This window comes from Salvelinus alpinus, chromosome 27, assembly GCF_045679555.1.
Source record: "Salvelinus alpinus chromosome 27, SLU_Salpinus.1, whole genome shotgun sequence".
Lineage (NCBI taxonomy): Eukaryota > Metazoa > Chordata > Actinopteri > Salmoniformes > Salmonidae > Salvelinus > Salvelinus alpinus.
This window is the reverse complement of record NC_092112.1, coordinates 34009759-34034911: the sequence shown is the minus strand read 5'-3', so window position 1 is coordinate 34034911 and position 25153 is coordinate 34009759. Positions and strand designations below refer to the sequence as shown.

Below are 25153 nucleotides of genomic sequence, written 5' to 3'. Positions count from 1 at the left end.
TTTGAGTCAATTGGAGGTGTACCTGTGGATGTATTTCAAGGCCTACCTTCAAACTCAGTGCCTCTTTGCTTGACATCATGGGAAAATCAAAATAAATCAGCCAAGACCTCAACAAAAAAAATTGAGGACCTCTACAAGTCTGGTTCATCCTTGGGAGCAATTTCCAAATGCCTGAAGGTACCACGTTCATCTGTACAAACAATAGTACGCAAGTATAAACACCATGGGACCACGCAGCCGTCATACCGCTCAGGAAGGAGACGCGTTGTCTCCTAGAGATGAATGTACTTTGGTGCGAAAAGTGCAAATCAATCGCAGAACAACAGCAAAGGACCTTGTGAAGATGCTGGAGGAAACAGGTACAAAAGTATCTATATCCAGAGTAAAACGAGTCCTATATCGACATAACCTGAAAGGCCGCTCAGCAAGGAAGAAGCCACTGCTCCAAAACCGCCATAAAAAAGCCAGACTACGGTTTGCAACTGCACATGTGGACAAAGATCACACTTTTTGGAGAAATGTCCTCTGGTCTGATGAAACAAAAATAGAACTGATTGGCCATAATGACCATTATTATGTTTGGAGGAAAAAGGTGGAGGCTTGCAAGCCGAAGAACACCATCCCAAATGTGAAGCACGGGGGTGGCAGCATCATGTTGTGGGGGTGCTTTGCTGCAGGAGGAACTGGTGCACTTCACAAAATAGATGGCATCATGAGATTGGGAAATTATGTGGATATATTGAAGCAACATCTCAAGACATCAGTCAGGAAGTTAAAGCTTGGTCACAAATGGGTCTTCACAATGACCCCAAGCATACTTCCAAAGTTGTGGCAAAATGGCTTAAAGACAATAATGTCAAGGTATTGGAGTGGCCATCACAAAGCCCTGACCTCAATCCTATAGAAAATGTGTGAGCAGAACTGAAAAAGCGTGTGTGAGCAAGGAGGTCAAAGTAGATTTGTTTAAGACTAGCAAGAAACACAGTGTGACCCTGATTTAGCCCACTGCAGTAAAATGTTTTAAGTGTCCCCATGGTATTCATGCTATTGAACAGCCTGGGTATTCAGGGTCTCTCATTACTCCACACTCGGCCGGCAGTTTAGGGGGAATTTGAGAAATATAGCCTACTCCAATAAACCAACTAGTGGGGCTACCAACTAGTAATATACACAGATAGGTATCACACACATTTTCTAGAAATTTCCGGGAAACACGGTAAACAATGACAGGAATAATGATAGACAGCTTTTTAGAATCCCTACTTGCAGGTGAATGCATAGATTGTTTTTGGATAATTGAAACAAAGTGTTTATATTCTACTATTTTGAACAAAGTCTGGAAAATATGACCTGAACCTGGTCCCCATAGAAACGATAATAACAAAACATAGGTTCGGTGAATCAACATTTCAGATCTGATCCAACTTCATTATTTGTATTTTATTCAACTTATTTGACAGGGATGAATGCACATAGATCAACAACATTTCAGTAAATGTTCCAGATTTAGTCAGCTAATTTAATCTGCAGTTCTTGGCGAACCTCCACTTAAATAAATCTCATCCTGTTTCTACTGATAAAACACTGTCTAACTGGCAGCCCTCTATGGATGTGCCCCAAATGGAACTATAACTCTTAGGCTGATACGAAGATGAAGTTAGAGGAGATGGGGCTTGGAGCAGTTGTTGTGCCCAATAATCTCCCCTTCCTCCTTAAGTGTGCACTCATTCACCTCCCTACACAAATTGAAAATGAGCTAGAGGGAGTTTCCATATATCAGTAATTTCCTTTGGGAGAAAAGAGAGATTATTGGGACGTAACCAGAGAGCTTTTTTATAAAGCTTGGAAGTTTCCACGCTAGCTGCACAACGACCGAATTATGTGGCGGTCCTTAGTGTCAGCCATCTTGCTGTTCCAGAGAATAGTACAGCTCCCCAGTGTGTGTGTGTGTGTGTGTGTGTGTTTTGTATGCACGTGCACATCCGTTCATGCATTTGTGTGTGTGTGTGCATGTGTTCACATGTATGCCTATTTGTGTGTGTGAGTGTGTGTTTGTGTGAATTATGGTCACAGCTGGGACGCCATTACCCAAGCTAGAAAGAACGCGGCAGGAAAACCAAATTTTTTATTACTTTACGAGATGGCAGATCCTCAGAAGAAATAGAAGACTGCAAGCTTTGATTTCCTAACCACTAGAGGCCAGAACGCCTACAGTAAGTCCAGTGTGTGATGGAACGATAAACCCAGCGTAACCACATAGTTGGCCCTGTTGAAATTTATAGTGTTAAAATGAAGATGGAAAACACCCACACACACTCATATAATATAACCTTAAAGATGGAATCCACATTAGTGGAAACAGCACCGCATGCCCGCCCACGCACCTTTGTTATTGTTTTTGTTTTGTGGACGAAATAGAGGTGAGGTGTGTCAAGCAGTGTGGTAAAATAAAATAGTGTATATTCTGCTGTTCTATCGTGCGTGCAATGATGTCTGAGACTTCTTTGTTGTTGTATTATCCCAAACGGACATGGACGTTTCACCATTAAGGATTCCAGCTTTAGTTGCCATAATCAGCACACTGAGATGCAATATTTAGTTTTCTTTTAAGACATAAAAGAGAATAGTGTTATATTATCTTTAATTGAAAGTTATTTATCTTTCAATTCACACATATTTCAGTTTTGTTTAATGATACTACTTTGAGTTATTAGCTTTGAATTATGCATTCTGAAAATCAAGGTCAGGGTCAATTCAAGGTTAATTCAGAAAATAGACTTAGATTCCAATTCAATAATTGAAAAAATAATATATTTTCAATGACCTTTCAATGAACTAAGAAGGAGAAGCAATTTAATTCATATAATGTTTTTTCTATTGCCTGACTTCAATTAAAATTGACCCCAACCCTGCTAGAAATGTAGCCTACTGCACTCCTTTACCTTTTCTCCTCTGGTGTGTCTTCAATTGACCTCATTGAGATGACGATAACCCCTCTCAAGAGTTGGTGCCCAGCCAATACTTCAATCCGGAGTCTCTGTTTAATAACAAGGAATATCAATTAACCAAATTCATTGAATACAGCCCTTTTACATCATCGACTGTCACAAAGTGCTTTACTTATACCTGGCCTGAACCCCAAACCAAGCAATGCAGAAGCAGAAGCACAGTGGCCAGGAAAAACAACCTAGAAGGCACAAACCAAGGAAGAAACCTAGAAAGGAACCAGGTTCAGAGGGGTGGCCAGTCCTCTTCTGACCGTAGAATACATTAAATATCGGAGCAGTGGCTTAGGACTGATAATGGACTTAATCAACATGAATGTGTGAATAATATGCTGGAGTTAAATCAAGACTATCGAGCATTGCCATGAACAACCGTACTGTTTTTTTTACCCCTTTTTCTCCCCAATTTCATCATATCCAATTACGATCTTGTCTCATGGCGGCAACTCCCCAACGGGCTCAAGAGAGGCGATAGTCGAGTCATGCGTCCTCCAAAACATGACCCGCCAAACCGCGCTCCTTAACACCCGCCAGCACCAATGTGTCGGAGGAAACACATTCAACTGACAACCAAAGTCCAGCCTGCAGGCACAAGGAGGCACTAGAGCCCGATGAGCCAAGTAAAGCCCCCCCGGGCCAAATGCTCCCCTAACCCGGACGACGCTGGGTAAATTGTGCGCCGGCGTATGGGACTCCCGGTCACGGCTGGTTGTGACACAGCCTGGGATGAAACCCAGGTCTGTATTGATGCAGTGTCTTTGACCGCTGCGCCACTCAGAAGGCCTACTGTTGTTTTTTTCAAGTGGATATTTCCAAGGTTTACGTGGAATCAATTCTAATATGCAGCTTAGCCTGAAATACACAGTGGTCTGTGAGATATTGCAGAAGCCCTATATGCCTATAGTGTGCCATAACTGTTTCCTAAAATATATTAGTTCATTTTCAATTGATTGTCTTTATATTGTTTCATTTGTATAAAAAAGATATCTTAGTCTCCTGGCTGGTCTATCGGTAATGCTGCAGCCTCTAGCAGGCATGCATGTCTACAGTACCGCCATACGTTAGAATCTGGCCTACTGGCCTACTGGCCTTTGACACATCCTTTCACTATCTTTCCCCACTTTCATCCTCTCTCGCTGTCTGTTCAATAAAATCTGAAATATATATATATATATATCTTATTCAGGACCTCTAAGAGATGGGTGGTGATACAATGCCAGCCATAATGATTGAGAAGATCATCTGATGATTAGAACAATGGGAGAAGATTTTATTTAAAAAAAGGGTAATGAACCTGATGGATTGCCAGTTGCTCATGGAGGCCAGAGTAGTTTCCAGAAACGTCTGGGGCCAAGTCCTCCTCCATCTTCTCCTGGAAGCACTCCCAGCTGTCCCACTTCTGTTGAAGGCTCTGGGAGTGCTGGGCCTCAGCTTGCAATGTTCTGTTGAGAGCGCGCGCGCACACACACACACACACACACACACACACACACACACACACACACACACACACACACACACACACACACACACACACACACACACACACACACACACACACACACACACACACACACACACACACACACACACACACACACACACACACACACACACACACACACACAGACCAAATCACACACAATACAATTATTCAGTAAAATCCCTTAAGTATATTCTTGGGAATTAATGTTAATTGTACCCCCCCCCCCCGCTGATATTGGGTCATTTTGGAATTTCCCCGCTAATGGTTAAGGTAAGGATTGGGGGAGAGGAGGCTGATCCTACAGTAGATCTGTAAACAATGGGCCCAATTACCTGTTCATATGGGAGGCGCAGTAGAGGGCCTGCGCCCACTTCCTGGTCAGGGACTTCAGTCTATCTGCTTCCAGGCCATCCAGGGTCACAGAAAGGCGTGCCTCAGTGAGGTCATCCAGGGCAGGACGCAGATGGCTCAGTGCCATCAGAGCAGTCTGAAGGAGCAATGAATAAATATGAGTATGTGTGTGTGTATGTGTGTGTGTGTGTCCATGCGTGTGTGTTGTCTGACTCACCTTCACACTGTCCATGCTGCAGACATCAGAAGTGAGCATGTGACGCAAAGCCTCGGTCTGCAGCTCCAGTGAATCCATACTACTGCTAATTGTGTGGCGTTGATCCAAATCCTCCTGTAAGCAAACACAAACACATACAGTGAAGTCCAAAATAATTGCCACCCTTGATGAGCAAAAAATACGATAAAAGAAACACAAATACTGAGCTATATTGTATGCAACAACAAAAAATTGGCTAACCCTAACCTAAAGATTATTATAAATAAAATCAAACTAAATTACATCTGCATTAACATTCTACTATATTTAAGTTAATCTCATTTTAAGGAATTGTATTGTGGCTTCCATGGCTTCCTGTTTCACTGGGGTATAAAAATGTGGTAACACGCATGTAAATTCCCTTTGTCATCCATCACCATGGGGAAAAAATAAAATCTTTCAAATAAATCTGGCAATGGGTACAAAAAAACAACAGAAAAACCAAATATACCACAATTAGAGCAACAATTACGACGTTTAAAACCACTGGTAAATTTGCCGGGTAGAGGATGCATGTACATTCGGAAAGTATTCAGAACCCTTGACTTTTTCCACATTTTGTGACGTTACAGCCTTATTCTAAAATTGTTTATTTGTTTTGTTTGTTTCATCTACACACAATACCCCATAATGAAAAAGTGAGAGCAGGCTTTTAGATATTTTTGCACATGTATTAAAAACAGAAATACCTTCTTTTTTAGATAAGTATTCAGACCCTTTACTATTAGACTCAAAATTGAGCTCAGGTCCATCCTGTTTCCATTGATCATCCTTGAGATGATTGGAGTCCATCTGTGGTAAATTCAATTGATTGGACATAATTTGGAAAGGCACACACCTGTCTATATAAGGTCCCACAGTTGACAGTGCATGTCAGAGCAAAAATCAAGCCATGAGGTCGAAGGAATTATTCCGTAGAGCTCCGAGACAGGATTGTGTCGAGGCACAGATCTGGGGAAGGGTCACAAAACATTTCTGCAGCATTGAAAGTCCCCAAGAACACAGTGGCCTCCATCATTCTTAAATGGAAAAAGTTTGGAACCACCAAGACACTTTCTAGAGCTGGCCACCCAGCCAAACTGAGCAATCAGGGGTGAAGGTCCTTGGTCAGGGAGGTGATTAAGAACCCGATGGTCACTCTGATAGAGCTCCAGAGTTCCTCTGTGGAGATGGGAGAACCTTCCGGAAGGATAACCATCTCTGCAGCACTCCACCAATCAGGTAATTTATGGTAGAGTGGCCAGACGGAAGCCACCCCTCAGTAAAAGGCACATGACAGCACGCTTTGAGTTTGCCAAAAGGCACCAACAGGACTCTCAGACCATGAGAAACAAGATTCTCTATTATAATGAAACCAAGATTTGGCCTGAATGCCAAGCGCCTCATCTGGAGGAAACCTGGCACCATCACTACAGTTAAGCATGCTGGTGACAACATCATGCTGTGGGGATGATTTTCAGTGGCAGGGACTGGAAGACTAGTCAGGATTGAGGGAAAGATTAAAGGCGCAAAGTACAGAGAGATCCTTGATGAAAACCTGCACCAGAGTGCTCAGGACCATAGACCCGATCAAATATCTCTGGAGAGACCTGAAAATAGCTTTGCAGCGATGCTCCCCATCCAACCTGACAGAGCTAGAGAGGATGTGCAGAGAAGAATGGGAGAAACTTCCCAAATACAGGAGTGCCAAGCTTGTAGCGTCATATCCAAGAAGACTTGAGGCTGTAATCACTGTCAAAGGTGCTTCAACAAAGTACTGCGTAAAGGGTCTGATACTCATTACGGGGTATTGTGTGTAGATAGCTGGGGGGGACAGGGGGACAATTGAATCCATTTTAGAATAAGGCTGTAATGTAACAAAATGTGGAAAAAGTTAAGGGGTCTGAATATTTTCTGAAATGCACGCTGTATATCTCGTCCCCACAAATAGTGAGAAAGATCTTTGGGAGGCAAAGAAAAGTCCAAGGGCCAAAGTTGAAGAATTACAGCATTTTGGGGTCACTCAGCCTCCAAATCTACTACTAGAAGCCACCTTCATGCCAATAGGCTATTTGGAATAGCTGCCATAAAAAAAGCCTTTATTGAAAGCAAAATCGCCTGGAGTTTGCTAAATGGCATTGGTACTTGAATTGGAAATGAGTGTTATGGTCAGATGAGACTTAAATAGAGCTGGTGGGTTTGGGGTCGAAAAAAGGATACATATGCAGAAAATAACCTAATTTCTACTTTAAAATATGGTGGTGGATTTTTGATGTTATGGGGCTGTTGCTTTGACTGGTCCTGGGGCCTTGTTAAGGTCAACAGCATCATGAACTGTACCAAGTATCAGGACATTTCAGCCAAAAACCTAGTTGCCTCCACCAGGAGTCTGAAACTTGGCCCAAGTGAATCTTCCAACAAGACAATGACTCCAAGCACACATTAAAATCTCAAAGAAACGGTTAATTGAACACAAAAGCAACATTTTGCCGTGTCCATACTTGAACCCCATTGGAAGCCTTTGGTTTGTATTGAAGAGGGCTGTCAATAAGCGCAAACTGAAGGATATCAAGGATCTGCAAAGATTCTGTTTGGAGGAATGGTAAAAGATCCCTCCCAATGTGTTCTCCAATCTCATAAAGCATTATAGAAAAAGGCTGAGTGCAGTTATCCTCGCAAGGAGAGGGTGCACAAAGAAAACAGGGGTGCAGAGCAATGATATAAGTATGAAATAATAACATTTCCCAATTTTGTTTAGCATACAATATATTTTTGAAGCATACATTCATAAAACGTCTATACATTCATTTTGTATAAATCCATCAATGTTGATGTTAACGTTTTTCCACAATATTTACAATAAAATCTGTTTGTTCTATTTGATATATTTACATTTTATACATGGCTTTCCCCTCTCACCTGAAGCCGTGCACGCTTCCCTGACAACGCCTGGCCCAGTAGCACGAGGTCACGTGACAACAACATGGACTTTGATTGGACGATGGCGGCGACAATTGGCTCCGCCTGTCCAATCAGAGGCTTGGAGGCTTCCAGGACTTTGCCCAGACTGCCTTGAACATCCTCAAAGCCAACCTGCTGATGCTGTAAAATACACACACACACACACACACACACACACACACACACACACACACACACACACACACACACACACACACACACACACACACACACACACACACACACACACACACACACACACACACACACACACACACACACACACACGTGAGATGCTACTGCCATAAATGTGTGAGACATTGCCAATGGTGTCCCCAATTGAAAATCACTGGCTTGGGTAAGACATACATGATACGGGTAGAAGTTGCATTTAGGTATAGTTCTAGGATCAGCTTAGGGACAACGCTACTACAGTATTTGCTTTGTTTTTCTCTGCATATTCTTGTGTTTTCTGGGTCTCAAATTCAGAGGGAAACATCCTCCTTGTCTTGTATTCACACAGCAAAACAGCTGAGTATTTTAATTAAAAGTATATGAGTGGTTTTTCAAGTAGGCACGGATGACGAATGGGTTGTGCTCTAATGGAGCGAGTGGAAGAGAGGTTGCTCACTGATTACAAAATAATAATATCAAATATTATTTTTCTTGGTCTGCAGGATCAGGTATGTGGTAGAGGAGAACACACATACATGCACTCACACACACACACACACACACACACACACACACACACACACACACACACACACACACACACACACACACACACACACAAGGCACAGCATGGCCCATTGTTGCTATTGGGTGATTCCACACCAACGTAGGCCGAAAATATTTTTGGTATCTCCGATTGATTTGGCAATTCTGACATAGTAACTTAATTGGGAGGAAGGATGTTTGACATGCTTTTTACATTTGTATCACAGACCATTTTTTAGAAGACCTTGATGAAAGTGGCTATTTTAGGCCATTTTTAAAAAATCTATACATGCCTCCTGTAGAACCCTATAATCTGTGTACCGTACACAGAATAGCCCTATTTTGAGAGCCCATTCACAGCACCGCATCCCCACTTCCGGGACAGAATGTTCCCTGCCTTCTTCAAAGTGGAGACAAGACAAGAGAAGTGTAGACCCACATTTTATTTATTTATTATTTATTTATTATATTTATTTAAAACATGATTCTACTCTGCTAAATGACTTAAATGTACTTTTACATTATGGGGTATTGTGTGTAGAGCAGTGAACCATTTTTTTTTCATCAATTTTAACACTTCTTGGTAAAAGGGCAAGTCCATATTATGGCAAGAACAGCTCAAATAATCAGACAGAAATGACAGTCCATCATTACTTCAAGACATGAAGCTCAGTCAATCTGGAACATTTCAAAAACGTTGAAAGTTTCTTCAAGTGTAGTCGCAAAAACAGTCAAGCACTATGATGAAACTGGCTCTCATAAGGACCGCCCCAGAAAAGGAAGACCCAGATTTACATCTGCTGCAGAGGATAAGTTCATTAGAGTTACCAGCCTCAGAAATTGCAGCCCAAATAAATGCTTCACAGAGTTCAAGTAACAGACACATCTCAACATAAATTCATGGTCGAATTTCTGCATAGAAAACACTACTAAAGGACACCAATAAAAAGAAGAGACTTGCTTGGGCCAAGAAACACGAGCAATGGACATTAGACCAGTGGAAATCTGTCCTTTGGTCTAATGAGTCCAAATTTTAGATTTTTGGTTCTAACCGTCGTGTCTTTGTGAGACGGAGAGTAGATGAACGGATGATCTCTGCAAGTGTGGTTCCCACCGTGAAGCATGGAGGAGGAGGTGTGATGGTATGGGGGTGCTATGCTGGTAACACTGTCAGTGATTTATTTAGAATTCAAGGCACACGTAACCAGCATGGCTACCACAGCATTCTGCAGCGATACGCCATCCCATCTGGTTTGCGCTTAGTGGGACTATCATTTGTTTTTCAACAGAACAATGACCCAGCACACCTCCAGGCTGTGTAAGGGCTATTTGGCAAAAAAAGGAGAGTGATGGAGTGCTGCATCAGATGACCTGGCCTCCACAATCACCCAACCTCAACTCAATTGAGATGGTTTGGGATGAGTTGGACCGCAGAGTGAAGGAAAAGCAGCCAACAAGTGCTCAGCATATGTGGGAACTTCTTCAAGACTGTTGACAAAGCATTCCAGGTGACGCTGGTTGAGAGAATGCCAAGAGTGCACAACGCTGTCATCAAGGCAAAGGGTGACAACTTTGAAGAATATACAATGTAAAATATATTTTGATTTGTTCAACAATTTTTTGGTTACTATATGATTCTATATGTGTTATTTCATAGTTGGGATGTCTTCACTATTATTCTACAATGTAGAAAATAGAACAAATAAAGATAAACCCTTGAATGAGTAGGTGTGTCCAAACTTTTGACTGGTACTGTATATATTTTCAATGACTTCTCAATACACGGTGGTTGCCATGGCGCACCATAAGCAGTGTTGGGGAATCGGATTCTATGTAATTGTTTTCGGCCCGAATTTGACGTCCTCTCACCAAGTTCCTGTTTTACGCAAGCACCCAGTACTACTAACTGGTTTTAGTGAGGGGGATGAAAAATGGTAGAAGCGTTTAAAACATTGCATTTCCCCATCGCAGAGTTGAGCATTCTCTGCTCTCAACTGGGAGCAAAATGCATCACTGACCAGGAGTATAAATTCCTGAGAGAATATTGCAGTCATGAAGCCACTGACTGTGTCATTGGACATCTTGCAAGGAGAGGATAACTGTTTCTACGACACTCTACTACTAACCTGGGAAATGTTGTTGTCCAAGACAGTGGCACTGAAGGACTGTCTCTCTCGGATGTCACCTGGCCTGCCTGATGGCATTGTCCAGGTAGGCTTAGATAGTGTTCATATCCTTGCCCTCAATGCCCTGGGATTTGATATATGCAGGCCTACTGCACATAGCCTACTTAAAACATAATAATATTTCCCTGTGGTGGTAAAAAATATTACATTTAGTGAGGATGTGGTAAATACTAATTACTGTTCACAGGGAGTAATAAATAGAGTATTATTGTTGAAAGAAGTAACGAGTAATAGGTAATATTATATATTTTTTTAAGTAACGACCCCAACACTGGCCATGGGGCAGCCTAAACAGAGAGCTCTGTAATAATTTTTTCGTTTTTAATTTATTTTTGATCCGCTTTTTGTTTCTGATCATTTACTGAGTCGTGTTTTGACCCGTTTTTATTAAGAATGTATGTATCTGAATGGGTTTGAAGACTGTTGGTAGTTTGGCTTGGCTAGCTAACATTAGCTTTGAATGGGACTGTTGTTGTTTGAATGCCTCAACATCGCAAAAGCAAGTGACTCGAGACGGGAGAGGACTACATTACTGGAAATGGCTTGCAGTAGTGAAGATTGTCAACTACTCTGACTGTTACCAAATGTGTGGCAGCAGTGGCATCACCCAAGTGGGTGCTGCACAAATGGTAGTGCTGGAGGAATAGAAAACTATCTACGAAGCCCAAAGCACGGAGAGGACGTTGGGGTCGGCGATGTGCGCTGATGAGGCTACGGACCTGTCTGTTTCTGACTCCCTGGCTGTGACTGAGATGCTGCCTCCTCCTGACCATCAATGTTTTCTCTACTCCAATCACCAACCGAAGTACTTGAACTGAATAACATCGGACTTCTGAACTTTCTAGATCTTGATGTATACTCAATTCAGCTGCCATGTATACTGAAATAAAACTCGACTCAATAAACTGAGAAGAAGCTATATACACACTGAGTATACAAAACATTAGGAACACCTCCCTAATATTGAGTTGCACCCGCTTTTGCCCTCAGAACAGCCTCAATTTGTCGTGGCATGGACTCTACAAGGTGTCGAAAGCGTTCCACAGGGATGCTGGCCCATGTTGACTCTAGTGCTTCCTACAAATGTGTCAAGTTGGCTGGATGTCATTTGGGTGGTGGACCATTCTTGATTCACACACAAAACTGTTGAACGTGAACAACCCAGCAGCGTTACAGTTCTTGACACACTCAAACCGGCGTGCCTGGCACCTACTACCATACCCCGCTCAAAGGCACTTAAATATTTTGTATTGATCACTCACCCTCTGAATGGCACACATGCATAATCCATGTCTCAATTGCCTGAAGGCTTAAAAATCCTTCTTTAACCTGTCTCCTCCCCTTCATCTACACTGACTGAAGTGGATCAATAAGGGATCATAGCTTTCACCTGGATTCACCTGGTCAGTCTATGTCATGGAAAGAGCAGGTGTTTCTAATGTTTTGTACACTCAGTAAACTTCAATTAGAATTAACCCCAACTCGAGTGACAGTGGCACTCACCTTGATGGCATCGACCAGGTCCTGTGTGGAGTGGCATGGTGTCGACAGGAAGCTGAGCAGCGCCCCCCACTGTTCCTGGTGGTGTTGCAGGCGGACGGAGCATTGGTCGTACAGACGGTTGTACTCCCCCCAGAACGACAGCAGATCCCCAGTTCTCAGCAGCTCCTCATCCACTTCCTGCACTAGCGCCTTCCACCTGACAGGGGGCGACAGTCTTTTAAACATAATAAAGGGGCAATCTGTGATTCAAACAACAACAAAGTGGGCTGCCTGACAATATATTTTTTTATAAACAACTGAGGCATCTTGTTTTAAAGTTTTTCACTAGCCATATACAAAGCAATATGACATGCTGATGGCAAAACAGAGGAGCGAAATGAACAATTTAGTTTTCTTATTGGTTTAGTGAGATACAGTCGATGGCGCCAAAGGAGTCTTCAATGATGACGTGACACTTGCAGGTTTGGTAGACCCAGCCATAGAGATCCTATTAAATTACTAGAGGTGTTTCTCTATGTCATAAACCCTCCAGGCTCCAGAATGGGGTGAAAATGGCAGCCATATTGGTTCAGCAGAAATCCAAACCAGTCTAATTAGAATGAATAGCATAATCCTGATTTTACTTATGTAGGAAAATAAAACAAAGGCATGTGATATCTCTCTCTCTAACAAAGCTGAGAGTGCTATTATATGATACAATATCAGTACTTGTTGCATTTATAACTTGTCTAAGTCTTATCATCTACTGATTTCACTCAGTGTATGGCTGAGGATTGACTGTTTGAAAGTAATGTTGGCATATTGGCAGTTCATTTGAAAACATTATGGAATCATTCCTCTAAACCTGTCTGGCTAGCTAGCTAACAAACATTTAGTACAGATAGATTCTTCAAATTCATTATTTTACACGATATCTTATCACAGCACTGGCAAACCATGGTTGACCAACTCCCTGACCAAAATTTATTTTTCAAATTAACTGCCAATATGCCAACATTCCGTACATCCCATCGTAAAAAGGTTCATGTCTAGTTTCCTAATTCAATGGATTCAGCATTATGACATCATCAACACGGCAGGCCAACTTCCTGATTATTAACAACAGCAGCATTTAAATCTACCAAGACATGCTATTATTGGCTCTTTACAATTTGCACACTCCATGAAGTATGCATACTTTGGGAAGAACCAATAGAGCTCGCTAGCTTGTAGTCCTAAAAAATGGAAATGAGTTAGCATTTTCTACCTCTGGTTCACTGGCCATTCCTATGGGGTTAATTAATGGGGGAAAGAATGGGGTTTTAGGATATACATAAGTTCTGAGGTTAACACAGCCTGAGGAGATCTTATACGTTTTGTTCTATGAGCTACTATCAGTCAGTTAACATGACCTTTATGAATTATGAAGCCTTCATGTGCTTAAAATAAGTCAGTTGCTAACAGGTTGTTAACTGTGAGAGAAATGGAACTACAACACTAGTCGCAAAATGTTTCACATCACCAGTCTATGCCGACCACACAAACTAGTCTACTCTACACTAGTCCACCAAAAAGCTAGTTAGCTTTCTGCTTACCAGCTCGAACAAAATACTTACTTGTTTTGATTACATAAATGTTTCAAAATTCACAAAAAGTGTTGTTAACTGATGAAGATGATCTCATACAACAATACGTATAAGATATCCTAAGCCTGTGTTTACCACAGTTCAACAAAAAAAACATTAATTTCCCCATTAAAGTGGCAGTCTTGGCAGTTTTCTGTCAGACCTTGGTTGGAAATACTTGAAAAATCGAGTCAAGTACTTTAAGCGTTTGTTAGTCTGCTTGGAGTGCCAGATGGGCGGGGTTTGCAGTTTTGGGGGTTTTCTGTTTTTAATTAAGCTGGGCAAGCTCAAACATGCACAGATAAAGTACTTGAATCGAGTTAAGTATTTGAAACCCATGTTTGATTTCTCAATGGAAAACAAAAGCAAGTGTTTCTTATTGTTATATACATTGTTATATATATTTTCTTCCATTTCGTGCTTACTAAACACGACCCTGCTGTTTGATTATGTCAAATTGCCAAGTCCACCTTAAAAGGGCAATCTGCATTTTCTACATCCATTTTTGAATGTATTGATTATTGACGAATATAACTTGTAAATGCCTCATGAGCTTAGTTCAAATGTTGTACCCCATCAGAACCCCAAATCTAAGTTTGTTTTATTTCAATGTTTGTAAACAAAGTAAATGTAAACAAACTCTTTATAGCTTCAAAACATGGTTAAAACTATAATTTTGATATTATGGATGGTCAGTCCTTGCATCTATAGCTCTGTCTATGAATTTGAGAGTGGTCACATTTCTCCAGCCTTATCCCTTAGCTTTTTACTGGAACAGGAGCAGGGAGGACGCTTTGTTATTGTTTCAACTGCTGATTGCCCCTTTAAAGGTCCAGTTAGCGGTGGTACTGACTGTGTTCTCTCCTCCTCAAGTCTCTCAATAAGGAGTTGGGCCGCTCCAGGACTGATAGCGTCCGACAGGCCTGCGTACGACTGGTCCAGAGCAGTCCACATCTCCGCCCCCATCCCAGCCTCCTCCTGGAGGCACTGTGGACAGAGAAACGCCATAGTGTAAACAAACACTCCCTTTCCAACTCACCAAACCAAACAGCATTTCATGACAAAATCTCGTACAGTATTGAGGCACGCTGTATATGGGAGATTTAGGTTTGGTAGCTTTACATGTTAGGAAGATATAGGCTTTCCTATACATCTGGCACACAATGTGTTTATGTCACATGTCCTATACCCACACTTTTGGGTTGTCTACAGTAGCTCAAGGTTAGAGTTGTGGTATCTCTTTCAATCATCTTTTAATTCATATTCATCTACCATTACAGTGGATTGTAAAATATCGGACCCTGTATCAGTGGTTAATGTTTGAGACAGAGAGGTTTCAAAACAGAGAGTCGGAACTGACGAGCACTTCTTGTATCGGCTGTTTAGCAGACAAACTTGTCCCTTGCTGGTAGGTTTTTTCTGAATCGCAATACATTAGCTATCTTTGAGACAGTTTCTTAAGTAGCTGAATATGTCGTCAACAAATAGCCGGGAAAGTGACAGAATGACACACTTCCATATTTGTCAAAAAGGACTTCATTTCAAAGGAGTGCTGTACTGCACTATGTGCACTAAATGTGGACAACATAGCTAGCTTGGCGGTCATGACATGCTAACATAGCGTGCTCAGGCATTTCTATGGGAACCGTTCCTTGATATGTCTCTTCTTATATGGTTGACAACTTCATCACACTCACCTGTAGCTGCTTCACATGCCTTTTGACCTGGTGGGAGGAGAGGAAGGGACCACTGCTGTGTTCCAGACCACAGCGCAGCTTAGTGGTGTAGAATGAAACATCACCCAGCTCCTTCTCAAACTGGCCCCACTGAACTAGCAACCGCTGGAGAACAGGCCTCAGGCTCCCAACCTGCAGGGTTGGGAGAAAATACTGATAATGCCCTTTTCACACTTTCATGCTGACCCGAAACAAGCTGTGTTGGCTTGGATATTTAATTTTCACAATGGCTTTTTCTGTATGGTTCCAGAAACTATGGTAGATGTGTAGCAAGGCCTGCTCAGTACAGCTTGGTTTTGCTCGACTCAGTTTATCTCAGTAGTGTGTAAAACCCTTATATATCATATTGTATGACACATAACATGCCAGAGCAGTGGAAATGCGGCAGCAATGGGGTCCTGGAGGACTCAAGTGTTTGCAGGCTTCTCTTTCAACCCAGCATGAAAATACAATAAAAAATGTTTGTGGGTTTTCCTTGTTTTTTTATATGGGCACACTTAACAAATAAAACCTTGAGTAAAGATAGAATCATGCATGAAGTAAACAGCAATACTGAGTCGAATTCCACAACAACTAAGAGCATTGAAGTATGAGGCTAAACTTCTCCTCTGTTTTGACCCCATAGCTATCACTTTGTAGCAGCGTGAAGTGCACCGGTGCACATGCGGAGATAGTCTGTGTGACTGTGTGAGAGCAAAGACTTGCATCATGCTCATCTGAATACAGGGCCTATCATTAGTATTCACCCCTCTTGGATTTTTTCACATTTTATTGTGTTACAAAGTAGGGATTCAAATGGAGATTTTTTTTTTTTTTATCACGATCAGATAAGTTTTCACCCCCCCTTTGAGTCAATACATGTTAGAAACACTTTCGGCAGCAATTACAGCTGTGAGTCTTGTTGGGTAAGTCTCTAAGAGCTTTGCACAGTTGGGTTGTGCAATATTTGCGCATTATTATTTTCAAAATTCTTCAAGCTCTGTCAATATAGTTGTTGATCATTGCCAGACAGCCATTTTCAAGTCTCGCCATAGATTTTCAAGATGGTTTAAGTCAAAACTGCAACTTGGCTACTCAGGAACATTTACTGTTTTCTTGGTAAGCAACTCCAGTGTAGATTTGGGGTTATTGTCTTGCTGAAAGGTGAATTAGTCTCTGGTGAAAAGCAGACTGAACCAGGTTTTCCTCTAGGATTTTGAATGTACTTCGCTCTATTCCGTTTCTTTTTATCCTGAAAAACTCCCCAATCCTTGTCGATGAAAGGCATATCCATGATGCAGCCACCACCATGCTTGAAAATATGGAGAGTGGTACTCAGTGATGTGTTGTGTTGGATTTGCCCCAAACATGGCTTTGTATTCAGGACAAAAAGTGTATTCCTTTGCCACATTTTTTGCAGTATTACTTTAGTGCCTTGTTGCAAACAGGATGCATGTTTGGAATATTTGTATTATGTACAGGTTTCCTCCTTTTCACTCTGTCATTTGGATTAGTATTGTGGAGTAACTACAATGTTGTTGATCCATCCTCAGTTTTCTCCTATCACAGCCATTAAACTCGGTAACAGTTTGAAAATCACCATTGGCCTCATTGTGAAATCCCTGAGCGGTTACTTCCTCTCCGGACACTCAGCTAGGAAGGACGCATGTATATTTGTAGTGACAGAGTGTATTGATACACCATACAAAGCCTAAATAATAACTTCACCATGCTCAAAGGGATATTCAGTGTCTGCGTTTTTATCTACCAATCAGTGCCCTTCGTTGCGAGGCATTGGAAAAGCTCCCTGGTCTTTGTAGTTGAATCTGTACTTTAAATATACTATTCGTCTGAAGGACCATACAGATAAACCATACAGATAATTGGGTGTGTGGGATAAAGAGATGGGGCAGTCATTCAAAAATCATGTTTACAGAGTGCAATACTACTGACATTTATAGAATTATTGATCTCAAATTAAATCCATTTCAACCCCACTTTGTAAACCAACAAAATGTGAAAAAATCCAAGGGCACTGAATAGTAATGGTAGGCACTGTATCTGCGGTGCTGCTAGCGGCAACGTCATATCGCTGAGTCTCAGTTTAACAAACAAAACCAAATTTAACTAACAAAAAAACATAGTTAACTAGTAAACTTGTGGCCTGTGTCGATGTGTGTGTTAGTCACCTGTTGGTTGAAGTCTGTGCAGACCTGGGTGACTGTGTCTGCAGACCAGGTGTCGCGGACCAGATCCTCGACCTCCACACACACGTCTTTCAGTTTCTCCTCCACAGCCTGAACAGATAGAGGAAGTCACCTTTTGTCAACTGTTCTATAAAGAAACGCACACACTCAGGCATGCGCACACACACCCGTGCGCAAGCAAACACGCACGCACATACACACCCACTATTCACTCAATGAAGTCCCCATGTACATACAGTGCATGCAGTGTAGTATCCATGTCCCTTGTTCTGGCTTGTTAAAACTCTCCATACCTCCCACTCCTGCAGGGCCTTGTCCACCTGCGTCTGACTGACAGGTCTCTGCCACTCCCTTAGCCTCTCTCTCTGCCCCACAGCCCAGCTGATCACCCGTCGCAGTCGCTTCTCTCTTTCTGCGCAGATGCGGAACAGCTCCTCAGCCTGGCACACCTGCAAACCATAGGTATGATACAGACACGAGGGTTGGGGACAATTCCATTTCAATTCGGTAAATTCATGATGGAAAATTCTAATTGGAAATGTCAGTTCACTTCCTGAATCGACTGAATTGAAATGGAATTGATCCCAGCCCTGTCAGGGGTTGAGTTACATGGCCAACGTTGGACCTTTGTTTCTCTCGACAACCCAGACACATGCCACTCTAAGAAAAGCAAACTGCTTCAATTGACAAATTTTGATAAAGTGCTACGTTTTGATTTTGTGAAACTCCTGGTCAAATTTTTTTAATATACAGTGCCTTCGGAAGGTATTCAGACCCCTTGATTTTTTTCACATTTTGTTAAGTTAAAGCCTTATTCTAAAATGGCCCATAATGACAAAGGGAAGACAGGTTGTCAGCAATGTTTGCAAATGTATATATTTTTGAAAACAGAAATACCTTATTTACATAAGTATTCAGACCCTGCTATGAAACTCGAAGTTGTGCTCAGGTGCATTCTGTTTCCATTGATCATCCTAGATATGTATCTTCAACTTGATTAAAGTCCACCTGTGGTAAATTCAATTGATGGACATGATTTGGAAAGGCACACACCTGTCTATACACTGCCTGTCTATATAAGGTCCCACAGCTGACAGTGCATGTCAGAGCAAAAACCAAGCCATGAGGTCAAAGGTATAGTCCGTAGAGCTCCGAGACATGATTGTGTTGAGGCACAGATCTGAAGAATGGTACGAAAACATTTCTGCAGGATTGACGGTCTCCAAAAATACAGTGGCCTCCATCATTCTTAAATGGAAGAAGTTTGGAAACACCAAGACTCTTCCTAGAGCTGGCCGCCTGGCCAAATTGAACAATCAGGTGGTCAGGTGACCAACAACCCAATGGTCACTCTGGTAGAGCTCTAGAGTTCATCTGTGAAGATGGGAGAACCTTCCAGAAGGACAACCATCTCTGCAGCACTGCACCAATCAGCCCTTTATGGTATAGTGGCCAGACGGAAGCCACTCTTCAGTAAAAGGCACATGACAGGCGGCTTGGAGTTTTTGGCCTGAATGCCAAGCATCACGTCTGGAGGAAACCGGGCACCATCCCTACAGTGAAGCATGGTGGTGGCATCATCATGCTGTGGGGTTTTTCAGCGGCAGGGACTGGGAGACTAGTCAGGATCGAGGAAAAGATGAACGGAGCAGAAGTATAGAGAGATCCTTGATGAAAACCTGTTCCAGAGCGCTCAGGACCTCAGACTGTGGCGAAGGTTCACCTTCCAACAAGATAACGACCGTAAGCCAAGACAATGCAGGAGTGGTTTCGGGACAAGTTTCTGAATGTCCTTGAGGGGCCCAACCAGAGCCTGGACTTGAACCCAATCGAACATCTCTGGAGAGACCTGAAAATAGCTATGCAGCAACGCTCCCCATCCAACCTGACAGAGCTTGAGAGGATCTGCAGAGAAGAATGGGAGAAATTCCACAAATACTGCTGTGCCAAGCTTGTGGTGTCATACCCAAGAAGACTCAATGCTGTAATCGCTGCCAACGGTGCTTCAACAAAGTACTGAGTAAAGGGTCTGAATACTTATGTAAATGTGATATGTTTTTTTATTTGTAATAAATTATTTAAAAAAATGTTTTGGCTGTTTTGGCTTTGTCATTATAGGGTATTGTGTGTCGATTGACGAGGAAAAAAACTATTTACACAATTTCAGAATAAGGCTGTAACGTAACAAAATGTGGAAAAAGTCAAGGGGTCTGAATACTTTCCGTAGGCACTGTATATTTTTGTTCTTGGAATTTGCAGTTGGCAGCTTACCACCTTTATTTAGTAAAGTACTGATTACTTGTTTTTTTATCTTGTGTAGATGGTAAAAAGCCTTAATTTGATTGGCTGTCACAATATTGAGCCTGGCTTTATTTGGCTCGCTGTCTTACTCACTTGACTGCCCAGCTTCCCTTCTAGGAGGAGCCAGCTTAAGTTGAGGGCACCCATTTGCTCGGCAAAGAGTGTGCGCTCCTCAGAGCAGCTGCCAGAGTTATCCGACGCTGTCACTGACTGCGGTCCGGACTGGCACAGGAAATCCAGGGTGAGTTGCCCGCTGGCATTGCCTGCCTGGCACCCCTGAGGAATGAAATGACACAACACACACTGGCATTAACACACAGGAATCTCTACTACTCTACTCTACTACCCCACATAAAAAAAACTACAGTTTACTATAGAATACTATAGTACTTACTATAGATTTATACAGTCTGTAGTGAACTGTAGTATACTGTAGAATACTATAATACGCTCTGCAGTATCCCTCAATCGTTTAGCATTTACCATAGAATTTTGTAATACACTACACACTTTAGTACCTTTCGGTCATTCGTTTTTCTCAATCGCAAACAAGCAATTGTTGGATCTGTGTTGAAACGTATCTATAGCAGAACAGCAACGATCAAATGCTCAAATACTGTACATTCACAGAACTTATGATCATTTTCTTTATCTTAGTACCTGACTTGCATATCTTCGACCACCTTTTGCAAAACATTAAAAACAAATGTCATCATTGAAAACAAAATACACTGTTAAGTGTTTTTTTCACAGAATATAACACATTATTTTCATCAGAAAATAAATGTGTGCAATTGTGTTCACTGTTTCTAAATCATACAATCACTGACTCTTAAGTCATCATCTCCAACATTGTGACCTTCCATTACAGAGCTTTGTTTTTGTGTGAATTAAGGCCAATAAATTAATTTGTGTTCCTCCATTGTATTCACCTTTCCTTATTCTATTGTGGATTGGGTTTCTGTGCAAAAATGGAAAGTCTACAAAACTATGAGCAAACCAACCTTTGTATATACATGGAATTGGATTGTGATGATACCGATGAATGAATCCTACACACAATGTGCTTTTTTTAATCACAAATAATATTTGATTTGATGTGTATGAAATGGTTTGGTGAAATATGCAAGAAGAGTAAATATCCATAACTCTGCACCTTTGGATAGTTGTACTTCCAATTTTGATCGTCATAATTTAGTGCAGGGATTTTCAACTACATTCAGACGAGGACCAATTTTTTCTTGAGCGGATGGTCAGTGGACCGGAACATAATTACAAATTATTTGTAGACTGCAAATTGACAAGCAAGAAGTATTATATTTGATTAAAACAATTTCCAAAATTAAAATCACTTGGAGCTGGTTTGCATGTGTGTCTTTTATGTCCCCCCCAATTTTTTAAAATAATAAACAAATATGATTTATGATTTATTTTGCTCAGAAAACTTGGGGGGCCAAATAAAATCCCAAGAGGGCCTCCAATTGAGGAACACCGATTTAGTGACTGCAAAGAAAATATATCGATCTACTGGGATTTTTTAAACACAGACTAACTTTATGTTTGGTCTGCTTAGACTCAAGAGATAAGTATGGTTTCTTTTTGCAGGCAGTCGTGTTCTTTGATTAATGTATTTGCAATTTTAATGGTATAATAGTTTTGATAAATGTATTTATGTTTTGAGAAGGGAACTACATATTGAAAAAACATTTAATGTTTTGCAAAAGGCCACAGAGTTCTGTGTCTTGTGGACTCCCTGAAAATCGACAACATTGTTCGACAACATTGTTCGCTAAAAAATGCTTGTATGCAATTGAGAAAAACAGTAATTGCACTTACTATATAATTGTGTACTACATTGCAATAGACTGTCCCATAAGACATTTTACCATAGTATACTATAGTACGTACTATAGTTTACCATAGTATACTGTGGTATGTACTATGGTAGGCATGTTTACTATGATAACTTTGTAAATAACCGCATTTATTTATCCATATTACTCTATTGTGCAATGACAATCATGTAAAAAAAAATATATAATAATGTGGAACTAGTCCTGTGTTTCTCAATACATTTCTGTGTGGGTGTGTGTGTGTGTGTGTGTGTTCGTGGGTGTGTGTTAATGTACCTGGTAGTATTGGATTATGTGCCTGAGCTGATCTGCGTCATGGCAGGCCTTGATGGTGGCCTGTCCCTGATCCTCCAGCCTGGCTTCTGTGTCCTTCACCCACGCCTCCAGACCTGACAATACCTGGCATGGTGGCCACTTCTCCAGCAGGAGCTGAGGAACACAGGAGGACAGGAAAGGGACATCAAAACTCCAGCATTCAAAAGTGGATATAAGTGAAGGAACTCCATAGTGTATTTGTGTATATAAATGGCATATACTGTATATACAGTACAGTATCTTCAGAACATTTTCACACCCCTTTACGTTTTCCACAGTTTGTTGTGTTACAGCCTGGATTACATTAAGATGTTGTGTCACTGGTTTACACACAAGACAAAATACTGTCAAAGTGGAATTTTTACAAATGAATAAACAATGAAAAGCTGAAATGTCTTGAGTCAATAAGTATTCAGCCCCTTTGAAATGGCAAGCCTAAAAAAGTTCAGGAGTAAAAATGTACTTACAAGTCATATAATAAGTTGCATGGACTCACTCTGTGTGCAATAATAGTGTTTAACATGATTTTTGAATGACTACCGCATCTCTGTACCCCACACATACAATTATCTGTAAGGTCCCTAGGTCGAGCAGTGAATTTCAAACACAGATTCAACCACAAAGAACAGGAAGGTTTGAATATCCCTTTGAGCATGGTGAAGTTATCAATTACACTTTGGATGGTGTATTAATATACCCAGTCACTACAAAGATACAGGCGTCCTTCCTAGCTCAGTTGTCGGAGAGGAAGGAACCCGCTCAAGGATTTCACCATAAGGCCAATGGTGACTTTAAAACAGTTGCAGAGTTGAATGGCTGTGATAGGAGAAAACTGAGGATGGATCAACAACATTGTAGTTACTCCATAATACTAACATAAACGATAGTGAGTGAAAAAAAGGAAGCCTGTACAGAGTAAGAAATATTCCAAAACATGCATCCTGTTTGCAATAAGGTACTAAAGTAAAACTGCAAAAAATGTGGCAAAGAAATTAAGTTGTCCTGAATACAAAGCATTATGTTAAAATTATGTTAAAATCCAACACAACAAATTAAGCATAGTGGTGGCTGCATCATGTCACGGGTATGCTTGTCATTGGCAAGGACTAGGGAGTTTAAAAATAATAATAATAATAATAAATGGAATAGAGCTAAGTACAGGCAAAATCCTAGAGGAAAACCTGGTTCAGTCTGCTTTCCAACAGACACTGGGAGACAAATTTATCTTTCAGCACGACAATAACCTAAAACACAAGGCCAAATATACACTGGAGTTGCTTACAAAGATGACATTGAATGTTCCTGAGTGGCCTAGTTACAGTTTTTACTTAAATCAGCTTGAACATCGTTGGCAAGACTTAAAATATGGCTGTCTAGCAATGATCAACAACAAACTTGACAGAGCTTGAAGAATTATTTGGTGCAAATATTGTACAATCCACGTGTGCAAAGCTCTTAGAGACTTGCCCAGAAAGACTGTAATTGCTGCCAAAGGTAATTCTAACATGTATTGACTCATGGGTGTGAATACTTATGTAAATTCAATATTTATGTATTTCATTTTCACTTTGTCATGAGAAAAAAATCTATTTGATCCATTTTGATTTCAGTCTGTAACACAGCAAAATGTGGTATAAGTCAAAGGGCAAGAATACTTTCTGAATGCACTATATAGTCAACAATATAATGTAGAGCATGGCTTTAGAAAGACATACCAGTGTAAATATACCATATTTGTATGCTGTTTTAGAATATCCTTAAGCTGTAAATTCGACCACAGACAAAATAAGTGGAAAACATGAATGAACTATCCCTTTCTGCTCTTATCGAGGAGTTTCCCAGTAGCTGACTTATATCCTTCATTTGACAAAACACAGGGGGAAAAAAGGAGAGTTAAAAAGAAAGAAAGAGAGTCGTTATATGCAGCGCTGTGAACTGGCCTTCACTGAGACCACAGCTGCAAGGGGAGGAGAGGGTGCAATGCCAGTGTGTGTGCATGTCTGTGTGTGTGCGTGACTGTGTGTCTGTGTATGCCTCTGTGCATGTTCTGTGTCTGTGTCTGTGTGTGTCTGTGTCTGTGTCTGTGTCTGTGTCTGTGTCTGTGTGTGTGTGTGTGTGTGTGTGTGTGTGTGTGTGTGTGTGTGTGTGTGAGTATAGGTAATGGGTTTTGATGCTCCGGTGATGCATGCACTGTGGGAGCCAGTGCCAATGACGTGCAACCCCCGTTGTCTGAAGATAAGCTTCTTCTTTCATCTCCTCCTCTCCCCTATCTTCATCAAGTCAGTGAACCCACAACAGGTCATATAGTACATGAAAGAGTTCACAGGGTGAATCCCAAATGACACCATATTCCTTATATAGTGCACTACCAGCTCAAAAGTAGTGCACTAAATAGGGAATAGGGTTCCATTTTGGATGCACCCTCACTGTTCAGTTTGGCACAACGGTTGGCCGTTTGTTGAAAGTTCTGAGAACCTGCTCGGATTCAATGGTGATAGACGAGGTGCCAAATTAAAAACTAGTCTTCGCCTCTTCTCTTTGGTCAGCGAGGCTTGCTCTTCTTTCCTTTTCACTCCTCTCTTTTCCATCACGCTTGGTTTTCCAGCTCTTTCCTTTCCGCGCTGGTTACGTATAGCATTGTTTCCCAACCAGGGGTACGGGTATGTCCGCAGTCTCCATGGGGTATGTGGGAATATATTTGTAAAAATGTG

At 41.3% G+C, this 25153-nt stretch overlaps 1 protein-coding gene across 3 annotated transcripts in view; it reads right to left on the bottom strand.

Moving 5' to 3' along the window:
* The window catches only part of syne2a (spectrin repeat containing, nuclear envelope 2a), a 209188-nt gene that overhangs the window by 48488 nt on the left and 135547 nt on the right, over positions 1-25153 (bottom strand). For all 3 annotated transcript variants that reach the window (XM_071370396.1, XM_071370394.1, XM_071370395.1), the window contains exons 77-88: positions 22404-22556; positions 20368-20550; positions 18267-18422; positions 17956-18063; positions 15749-15919; positions 14905-15038; positions 12448-12643; positions 7997-8179; positions 5060-5173; positions 4824-4978; positions 4300-4447; positions 2943-3037 (exon numbers count right to left, since the gene is read on the bottom strand). In XM_071370396.1, the coding sequence (XP_071226497.1) occupies positions 2943-3037; positions 4300-4447; positions 4824-4978; positions 5060-5173; positions 7997-8179; positions 12448-12643; positions 14905-15038; positions 15749-15919; positions 17956-18063; positions 18267-18422; positions 20368-20550; positions 22404-22556 (1796 nt within the window). The remainder of the gene's footprint in view (positions 1-2942; positions 3038-4299; positions 4448-4823; positions 4979-5059; positions 5174-7996; positions 8180-12447; positions 12644-14904; positions 15039-15748; positions 15920-17955; positions 18064-18266; positions 18423-20367; positions 20551-22403; positions 22557-25153) is intronic.